This window comes from Condylura cristata, unplaced genomic scaffold (genome assembly GCF_000260355.1).
Source record: "Condylura cristata isolate star-nosed mole 26May11 unplaced genomic scaffold, ConCri1.0 scaffold00010, whole genome shotgun sequence".
Lineage (NCBI taxonomy): Eukaryota > Metazoa > Chordata > Mammalia > Eulipotyphla > Talpidae > Condylura > Condylura cristata.
In genome coordinates this window covers 4,667,462-4,678,152 of record NW_004567111.1, presented here as the reverse complement: position 1 = coordinate 4,678,152, position 10,691 = coordinate 4,667,462, and the positions used below count along the sequence as shown (strand labels likewise).

General features: G+C 51.6%; 1 protein-coding gene across 3 annotated transcripts in view; it reads right to left on the bottom strand.

Moving 5' to 3' along the window:
* Positions 1-5,327: 5,327 nt before the first annotated feature.
* The window catches only part of TMTC4 (transmembrane and tetratricopeptide repeat containing 4), a 40,707-nt gene continuing 35,343 nt past the window's right edge, over positions 5,328-10,691 (bottom strand). Inside the window, exons 15-18 of one of the 3 annotated variants that reach the window (XR_001145340.1) lie at positions 9,766-9,878; positions 7,910-7,979; positions 6,436-7,368; positions 5,328-6,144 (exon numbers count right to left, since the gene is read on the bottom strand). Coding sequence is in view for 2 of the 3 variants with exons in the window: in XM_012723323.1 (XP_012578777.1) it covers positions 7,220-7,368; positions 7,910-7,979; positions 9,766-9,878 (332 nt within the window). In the remaining variant the exon portion in view is untranslated. Of the gene's footprint in view, positions 6,145-6,174; positions 7,369-7,909; positions 7,980-9,765; positions 9,879-10,691 lie in introns of those variants that run through there. The other 2 variants (XM_012723323.1, XM_004680053.2) reach the window with 2 other exon arrangements.

The following is a 10,691-nucleotide window of genomic DNA, read 5'->3' as shown; positions in this document are numbered from 1 at the left end:
GGCTGACGCGCCGCCCGCACGCCGCACCTGGGCGATCGCGGCGGCCAAGCCCCTGCTGGACCCAGGCGTCTGCCGGAGGACACGGCTTCCCTCCGCACGCCCGCCTCTCCCTGAACGCAAAACGCTCAGCTGTGGCTGAGACCTGCATAAGCCGCGCCTGGGAACGCTGAGCTGCCCAGAGTCAGACCTGAGTCACCACACTCTCGTTTTGAATTGACTAAAACCGACACGCAATGTTATGTAAATTTCGGTGCAGAGTGTGTTACTTTGATGCATTTATGTGTTGTAACAGGGTTCTCCCTGAGCGGTGTTTATCACATGACAATTACAAAATGATCGTCTGTATTCACGATTCGGTGCACAGACCCCGTATTTACTACCTAGCACAGGCTGCGCCCTTCAGCATCTCCAGCTCACCGCGATGTGCACTTCTGGGGGCCGGGACCCCGCCCAGCGCCTGCCAGCAGAACTTCTGACCCACGTTCCCCCTTGAGAACTGTGGTTTATTGACTAGTGGCGCCAGGGCGTCTCCGACGGTAACGTGTCGGCGAATCACGAAGTTCTGATTTGAAAATGCAGAGTCCGGCGGTGTGGTGGCGTAGACGCGGCGTGCGAGAGGCTCTCCCCGTCCGGTGCGTGTGCACGCAAGGTCACCTGCACGCTTGCTCTGCTGCCGGGGTGAGAGGGGCGGACTACACTCACCGGGCACGCATGCCACAGTTCTCGAGGAAGTCCAGTGGAGCAAGTCCAGGATGGGCCGCTCACACCGGTGAACCCTAAGGTCAGATGGGTCCACACAGTGCAGATGAGTCACCCCAGGGCAGGGTTGGAGACCACCCGCAGCTGTTCTCCTGCTCCTTCTGGTCCCTGCCAGCCTCCACAATGCCCCTTAGCTAGCAGTGAAGGATCTGAGGGTGCCCAGGCCCTGGGTGCAAAGCTCAAGAAACATTTCCTTTATCAACTCAACATTTTAGAAAAGATTTATTTACTTATGCATACAAGAACTGGGGTACAGGCCAGAGGTGCAGAGGGTGAGAGGATTTCCCAGAGACAGAGTGGGGAGCAGAGCTGGCAGATTGACTGCAATACACCGCTGAGGGAGCAGCGGGGAGACAGGAGGTCTGCCGGGCCACGTGGGTCAGGTCCCCTGCCAGGGATCGAACCCAGGCCGCAGTGTATGACAGTGGCCTGATAGCATAGTGTCTTTAATCTCTGCACCACCAGGGAGGTCAGCTTAACATTTAAGGAGCCAATTGTCTTCGAATTGAGCAAGTGAGGCCATTTTTTTATCTAAATCCAAAAGGGTAATTGCCAAACTGTTTTTCCAGATTTGGGTGTAATTTAATAACGCTGAACTTGAATTTACATCTGCTTACTATTCTGTACCAAAAAAAAAAAAAAAAAAAGAGGCAGTCCCATCTTCTTTCTGTTACCCGCTCCTGTACGAGGCCAGTTCCAGGTTTCACACAACAGTTACAGGGTGAAATAAAAAAGAGAACATGGAGACTTCATATCAAGTTACTCTAGGGAGAGAAGGCTGAAATATCGCATTATCCTAATGAATTATTAAAAAATCACCTTTGATCCTAAGTAACTTGCCATCTATACCAACCGTGTGCATGTGTGGCCCATGAATGTCACATTTTAAAATGCTTGAAAAAAACAAACATTAAAAGACAACACTTTACGGCATGAAAACTATCAAATTTCAGGTCCCCTAAGTAATGTTTTACTGAAAACACAAACCCACGTATTCATTGTCGTCTGCCCTGGCCCTGTGGCTGGCAAAACTGAAAAATATTTCCTGCGAGCCCTTCTGAGGGAAGCTTGTCCTGCCTTGCCTTGCACAGCATCTGTTTGTTGCAACGCAGATCGGACTGTTAACTAGGTTAATTAGGAAAATTTGTGTGCACAAATTAGGAAAAACATTTTGCAAATAATTCCTTGCTTCTACGTCTAAACCTGGTTTTAAAACATTGTTGTTCAATCTGAAAACACCAGGGCTATTCCCCTCCCTCCATTCTATCAAGTCATTTTACTTAGCACAACAGGTCTCACTGCTGAACAATTCCATGGCAAAGAAATTAACGAGCACAGGAAACCCAACCTAGTGAGGCTAAATTCATGTGAATTAAATCTAACCTTGGTATTTCTGGAGTTAATGTTTTAAGATGATGTGTGCAGCTGTCAGATATTTAAAAACTAGGCATTGACCTTTTCTCCACAAAAAACAAGCAGGATCTTTCCTAAAAAGTCGATGGAATTTCCCAAGCAATTGTCACAGAGATGGCCCATCTTCTATAATTTCGGGAATAACAAGCAAAGATTGGAATAAAATACATATGGAGGATTTCATTCATTTGGGGGAATAAATCCCTAATCGTGAACAGAATGACAGCACTGCCAGAACAAGTCACGTGACCTGCCACGCGGCAGATGATTGTATTGGGGCCTGTGCAGCCTGGAATCCTCTGACCTGCTGCTCCTCTCTTGAAGGCTGGGATCAGGTTGTTGGGTCTTGGCATCCCAGCAGCAACTTTTTAAAGGAAATAACGCCTTGCTAGTGTCTAGAAATGTACACATCTCAAATGAAATGTAGCTTGATTCGGGGAGCCGTCAAAGAGGGAAGGACTGAATGTGCGGTGGGTCCTGAACACTCAGTCTCAGGACCAGCAGCAGAGCTGTCTGTGACAAGTCGGAGGCACTTTATACCTCGTGACACGACATCGGGACTAGACCCTTCAAAACATTTTACTTTCACGGGAGTCGGGATTTCAAACATTTCACAGAAGATTCTGAAAGAGGATGTGTATCAGGGCCCTCCCTGGTGGCGCAGCACAGCACCGAGAAGCTAAATACACTTCAGCATGAGTTCGATCCCCACTCCAGAGGTGACCCACATGGCGCGGCAGCCCCAGGGGTGACCCACATGGCGCCGCAGACCTCTCCTGACCCGCCTGCTGCTCCCCTCAGCAGTGTACTTTGTCAGTCAGCCTGTTCTGCTCCCCACTGTCTCTGGTGAATCCTCTCTGTACCCCAGCTCTGTATGCATAAATAAAACTTTTTTTTTTAAAGAGGATGTGTATCAGCCTGCACAGCTTTTTTTTTTTTATAGTCAATACCTGTGTAAGATTTAGTCATAAAAAATCTTAATCATAAAAAAGGGATTAAGCATCTGAAGATGTTGAAGATCACTGGCTTAGTCCAACCCTGTCACCTCATAAAGGAGAAATGAACAAACAGCCACCATCACAGCCAGCGTTATTTTCATTAGAAGCAACAGACAGGTAGTCATTAAGTGACTCAGCCCAGGCTCCTGGTAGCTCATGGCAGAACTGGAAGTTTGTATCTCATAGAATTCTGGAAGCTTTTTTACAAAAACCTGCCACGGGGGTAGCATTGTCCCTGGGATAGAGTTCACACTTCTGGTCCAGTTTCCACCCCACGTTTGCTGATAGCTGCTATTCTTAAGACTAGGCTGTAAGAGCCATCATCCACATACTTTATCAGAAAGTTCCAGAAGTGAGCAGTTTTGCTTTTTCACAAGGCAAATCTCAAGTGTAGGCATCAAAATGAATGCAACGGCCGAGACAAAACTGTTTTTAGAAGATGAATAAAAGTGCAGTTTGAATCTACTGGGAAATGTTTCTGAAACACTTACCACCTAGTAGGAAGTAGAACACTTTCTTGGCCCTTGGCAAAATGTCAGATGTTTAAAAATAAAATCAGAAACAAACGCAGGCTGTCCCGGGCTGTTTTAAAAAACGGCATAACCTCTGTGGAGTCCAGTTCCCCAGTCCAGAACGCAGAACAGCAGCAATAAAATGTAAATCTGAGGTTGTTTTATTTAATTACCAGATAAGAGCCTCAAGGTAAGTGTGGTCGCCCTTCTCTGATTATCTTCTGAGTGGCAGTGTGTGCCGATCACCGCTCTAGGGTATGCTCTGCCTTTTCTCCTTTAACCTTGCTAGTACTTCTGTGAGAAAGGGTGGCGTCCCGCTGAGAGCCCCAGCCATGGCTGAGCTGGTGTCCTGAGCTGCCAGGCCTGAACCGGAGCCCACAGGCGGCGGAGGCCGGCTTCCGATTGCAAAAGGTGGGCAGAGCCACGCTCCCGGGTCAGAGGCCAGCGGTCCGAGTTCCTTGGTGGCGACCACACACACCGGCCTGTCCTTGGGCTTGTCTTGTCTCTGTATCTGACGCTGTTCCCGGACAGAGGGTCACCTCACATCCAGGACCTCATGCCGAGAGCCTCAGCTAAGGATACCTACACAGCCCGTTTCCACGTGGTCATCCGTGGAGGCAAGACCACATTGCCTGCACAGCGCTCGCCGCTCAGCCAACCGTGGGAAAGTGCTGCCTCCCCTTTTCCACTCAGCATTGCTCTGGAGCACCCCCCAACCTGTTGTCTCCCCATCATCTCTCTGGTGGGCAAAACAAGGCAGCAAACTGGTAACTTGGGTTTCCCCCATTTGCTGTGGGGCTGATCCTCTCTTCTGTGTATTTTAAGTCAGTAGTTTGAAATCAAAGTAAAATGCTTAAGGGGTGTGACAGAATCAGAGCCCCAGGGGTTCTCAAGAAGGTCAAGCCTCGGCTGAGGTCTGCAGGATCGTGTTCCAGCAGGGACTGGAGCAGCAGTGATGTTCAGCACACGGTGTGAGGCCCCGGACCAGCTTCTGGGGTTCACGATGCTTATTCTCGAGGGGAAGGATGATGACTTGACCCCGCTTCCCCAAACTGGTAGCTTGCCCCAAGTCCGCCTTGACACTCCCCACCTTACTGTGATTTGCAACCGAAACATGGAAATAAAAGAGACCGGATAAGGGAGCCCCTGAGGGCACTTTCCTCAGCAGTCTGCTAGGAAGGAAACCCAAGAAATGAAGAGGCACCTGCTGAAGTGGACACAGGAGAAAGCGGACGGCCAGCTCACTCCCCGTCTGCAGAGCTAGAAGGCCGCCGTAAATGGCACTCAAACTGGTGACAGTTTTTCTGGAGAGAAGCCAGCTACGGCGAAATCCCAAGATGGTGTGGAGGGCTGGGGTTCACTCTCCTGGCAGCCCCAAATGCCCAGCTGGCGTGGACATGAAAGGTTAGTGCCAGGAGAAGAAAAAAAGAATCCTGAAGAGGCTTTTACAATAAATACTTTTTAAAAAGCTCTCAAAAGACAAGTACTGTGTTAGAGAGGAATATGCTTTACAGACATCACCCACACCCCGCGCATCCATTACCCGCCAGGAGAGCAGGACGTCCAGCAGACAGCGCCTCCCGAGTCCAGGCGGCTACTGACCTGCTGGCCCCACTCGGGAGGCTGGAACCTGGCGCTGGTCTCAGCCACAGTAAGTTAGACTGTTGGTTTATTTGTATTTTATTTTATTTCGTTCTAAAACTGCTCTGTGTGCTTACATCGCCGTTCATCTCTGGACAGTATTTGATGTCTTCCCGCGGGTGCGGCCACGTCTCGGCCACCACCATCCCTCCCACGTGAGCCCCGCCCTCTTTCCGGCTGGATGCCCTGGATCTGTGGTCAGCTTGCAAGTTTTGTCTTTTTCTTGACCTTTTCTTCATGTTCTCTGTATTCCACACGTAAGTGAAACTACCAATATTTATCCTTTTCCTTCTTACTCGAGTTTATCTTTTTTGACGCCGAGTATCCCAGGGCTAACATACGCCACACCTGCTTGACCCACTCATCTGTTTTGAGGCTTTTAGGTTGTTTTCATATCTCAGTTATTGTAAATAGCGCTACAGTGAACACAGGAGTGCAGGTTCTTTTGCATTAGCGTCTTCTGTGTCCTCTGGGTAGGTCCCTGGCAGTGGAACTCCCTGGTCAGGTGGCAGACCCATCTTCAGCGTTCTGAGGGGCTCCCCAGCGGCTGGGCCAGGCTGGCTCCCACCAGCAGCAGGAGAGACTCCTGTCCCCACATCCTCCCCAGCATCTGTTGTTTCTGGTTTTCTGAATACGAGTCAGAATTGCTGGCCTACAGTCCATGCAGACCTGTGCCCTCCCTGACCTCAGCAGAGAGAATCCAAGGATGGGGAACTCTTCGCCGTCTCTCTCCACAAGGCACGCCTGTTCAATGGGCCCTACAGCCGGAGAGAGGCCGCACGCTGGAGAAGATGAAAGAAATCCTCCAACCTGAAAAGCAGCTATGAAGAAGGCAATGAGAGACCTGTATACCAGCTTGGATTAATTTTTACTGCATAAGAAATTACAGAGTGCAGAAATCATTAGGGTAACATCATTGATAAAATAAACCAAAATAAGTAAACATGATTATTCTGATCAAACAGGAAATAATTTAATTTTCAAAAATATCATAAACTCCCCAAAAGCAGCTTTTCTGGAGAGAAAATTTGCCACTTCATTTCCTTTGGTCTTTCCTCAGAAAGGCCAAATGGAAAATTGCTTAGGACGAAACACACAGAAAAACAACTTACATAGACGTGTAGCTCTCTGAACACCGAATATAACACAGAGACTCAGGCTGCCTGCTTTGCCCACGGCAGGGCGCGAGTTTGCCATCACAGTGACAGGCAGGCGGCCCGCCATGTAATTCATCTGCTGTGAAGCTGCCCAAGTGCGAGAACCAGAACACATGGCAGGAGAGGATTTTCCCGGGGGAAGCACCAAGCTACTCCAGATGCTAAAATGTCCATTCTTCATTCAATGGTTTGCTCTGTTCAAAGCAAAACTACAAATAAATATAAATGCCTCATTTGCTTGCAAATGAAGTTCATAGTATATATTTTTAAAAAAAGATTTAAAAATTCTTAATTTACTGTCATTAAATAAAAATCCGAATATACAGACACATTCAATATATATATAAATTGCAGAGATCAGGTCTGCGTTTCTTGCTCATAACCGACACCTTGTTCATCATCTACAGTACAGCTCACATCCCAAATGCAAGTTTAATTCTCCTGTAAGTGGCTCGCAATGATTTTTTTCTTTTTTCATTTAATTAAAAAAGATTCAATCTTGGAATTTTAGGATTTACATTTTGAGTTGTCTGAAAAAATACAATTTCAATGCAAAAACCACATCACGCATTCAAGAGAATATTGCTGGTGGTGTAATCTTTTTGCATGTCTTTGTTTTTATAGGACAAAACAATCAAACATATGACATGTAAGACTTTTAAGTGGTTAAATGCAACCACACAATGTTAATGACCTGCTTCATGCACACACACGCAAATTAAAAACGAAGGAGACAGGATCAGACATCTTTCTTTTGCATTTGTTCGAGCTTTCTTCTCAGAAGACTGTAATTCTCTTTCGTTCCTGATGCAGTGGGGTCCAGCTGCAGCGAAATTTCATAGTGTTTTTTTGCTAAATCTAGATGTCCCCATCGATGATACAGCACAGCTGAAACAGCAAGAGATGCATTTCAGTGGGAAGCCCTCTGGAGAACCTGCCGTAGGCCCCAGGAGCGCACAGAAACACCCAGGGCCTCTGCACAGCCCAGGCCGCATCACTGTTTAAAGTAACACTGTACTGCAGCCTTCACGCTGACCCCACCCCATCCTCTGCCACCCCAATTACCCGTCCGCAGGCACGACACAGGTCCCCACAGCAACACGACTCCATAAACAAGAACAGGAGGACCGTGAGCTGCTCAGTGTGCGGGAAACTTCCAGGAAGGCCCACGGAGGATGGGGCTCTAGACACGTGGCACCCTGCCACGCAAAAACAAAGACTCCCCCCACCACTTGGGGAAATAACAGATGTTTGTTGCGAGCTGGAGAGAAGGGGCTGAGTGTATGTGTGTTGTATATGCACATGTAACTAGACCATAAAGGACTACATAGGAAGACTATTCCCTCCAATACGGATGTTACAGAAATGTGCCCATTTCACTAAGGTGACATAGAATTCGAGTATGTTTCAAATGGAGAAGCTTCCTTACCCAAATTACCGTGGTAACTTGCCGCGTTTGGATGGGCTTTAATTGCTTTGAGGAATAAAGCTTCAGATTCCTGAGAAACGGGAGACATCAAAACCAGGCGTCATGCACTATGCAAACACGAGCTTCACCTCCCACGAACGCTGGTCACGCTCCCTCGGTGCTGGCAGCCCAGCGGGGCTCCCCCGGCCAGGGCACTTTCAGGACTCACCGTTGCCTTCTGCAGGTGGCCAGGCAAGGCTGGGAGCGGTCAAGTGACCGCTGTTGGGGACAAGGGTGGCACCCACATGCTCGCTCATGCTAACATGTCACGTACCCTCTGGAAGCTGCTGGTCAGTGTCCAGGCATGTGCTGGACAGCAATGTGGACACCAAGTGGGACCCACGGCTCTGGCCTCAAAGAGCTTTCTCTTAGGTCAACGACAGGGGACATGGCGGGGTACACCTGCACCTGACTTACAGTGATGCAACCCTGAACCTACGAGCTGATCTACTGTGGGCACCAGGATGCGCCTGTTCTGGGGTTAATGATGACACGAGCCAGCAAGTGCTCGATGGACAGCAGGTGCTGTCCCGCCAGGGATGAGTGCCAGCGTCACCGTCCCGCCACGCCACGGCCTTGCTGCGGCCTCCTGCGCCCCACTGGAGCTCACACGCCCTGGACTGCAGTCTCATTGCAGGCTCGGTGCCTGGTCTGGAGAATTAGGCTGTGAAGGGTGTGTGTGGGGGAGGCCATTGCTCCATTTTGCTACGGGGTCTTTCCTACTTCACGGCAACACGAGGAGAAGCGAGCTGGAAGCGCAGTGAAAGGCCGGTTCTGTCGCCTTACCAGAGACCCCAGTTTGCGGGCGCGGGATGAGAACAGAGTAGATACAGAGGGGCCGAGCCACGGCGCGACGCCTACACACTGCAGCCGGCCCCGGGCGCTCCAGACCGGGCCAGCGACACCGGGGCCGTCAGAAGGGCCACCCCCAAACCTCCCCACTGCAAGGAGCTCCACAAGCCCCTCCGAAAGCCCAGTCCCACAGCAAATCCAGCATGCTGAAATGTTCACGGGAGCCGCCGAGCTCCCTGACACGCACATACAAGAGCCTTGCGTGGCGTGACCTACGACTCTTCCAGAAAGCCACACTGACAGGGACGCCTCCGGGCCGCATGGGACACAGGCTGGGCCATCACTGACCTTTGGCCGACAGTGACAGAAATGAGAGACAGCCTGACTCTGGGAGAAATCTGAGTGCCTCTGTACCGAGAGCTGGACCTGCAGGATGCTGGCTAGCGGGCACGGCTCCCCCGGCTTCCCGTGGAGATGGGGAGCTGGGCGTCTGCACTCAGCACGCTCCTTGAGACCCGCTTCAGGGGTGAGACCACAGAGCCCCCCAACCTGGAGCCCTGCCCAATTCAGCTGATTAGATCCTGGGCACCCTGGGAGGGCCTGGACGTCAGACTCCATGTTGTCACCAGTCAGTCACCTCCAGGACCTTGCGGAAGAACCAAGCACTGACACTAGACGAGGATCACTGGGGGGCAAGAGCCGCGAGTCCCCACGGCCCTGCGCTTAGAGCCCACACACCAGCCCTGAGCGGCAGCCTAGGGGCAGAACACCCCCAAACTGCTGCCTGCAGGTGGGGTGGGGGCATCTCCTTACGCTGGAGCGACAGTGGGGGATCCCGGTAACAGAGTTTGGCTCCACAAATTCACCGTTCAGGCCACCTTCTCTGGGAAGTTGGCCACGTTCCACTGGTCCACTAGCTGCCACTGAGTCGGCCTGACCTGGGGGGTAAGTGGGCAGAAGCCCCACTCGGCCTCTGTCTGAGGCTGGCGTGAAGTTCCAGCGGTCACGGCCTGCAGGGTACACACCTTGTATTTCTGGGACTTCCCCAGCACGTTGGCCAGCGAGAACATGAGAGAATGGTCATTCGGTATCAACGCCAGGGCCTCCCTGCCCACTGCTTCGGCCTGGGCTAAATTTCCTGCAAGTGAAAAGCAGAACACGCGTGCGTGAGGCACACGGTTATGGGTAAACGGCTTCGGAAGCCAGTGCCGTCTGTGTAGTTTGCACACACGTGTGCACACAGCACCCGCCAGCCAGAGCCACCGCCACGAGGCCCCGCTCTGAGGCACATACGCACACACGATTAAATCCATGAGAGCACAGGATCCCGACACCCCCCACCGCCTACCGGTCGCGGTCAAAGCGGAGAGACCCAGGCTGCGTTCTGAGAGCGCAGCGACGCTGGCACGGCCGAGCGGCCACGGTGCTGAGCTCGCGCTGCCGCTCCCACGAGCGGCCGGGGCCTCTCTCTTCCCCGCTCTGCTCACATGGCCTATGAGCTTCGAATTCTGTCAAAATTGCGACCCCCATTTCCTTCGGGAGGCTTGGATTCTTAGGGGAGCCGGGCCCTCGCTGGTGGCTCGGGTTAGAGCGTTTCCCGAGGAAGCTGCCCGCAGACCCTGCAGTGCGAGTTCGATCCCGGCCAGGGAGGGACCCACAGGGTGCAGCAGACCTCTGCTGTCTCCCCGCTGCTCCCCTCAGTGGTAGATTTTAGCCAGTCTGCCTGTCCTGCTCCCCACTCTGTCTCTGGTGAAACCTCTCCCCACCCCCCAGCTCTGGCCTACACCCCAGCTCTTGTATCCATTATTAAAACAACGAAGGGGCCCTCCCTGGTGGTGCAAAGAGAGTTAGGACACAGCACTGCAAGCTGCAGGTTCTTCCGCGTGAGTTCGATCCCCGCCTGCTCTGGAGCTGACCCACATGGCGCGGCAGACCTCTTCTGACCCGCCCG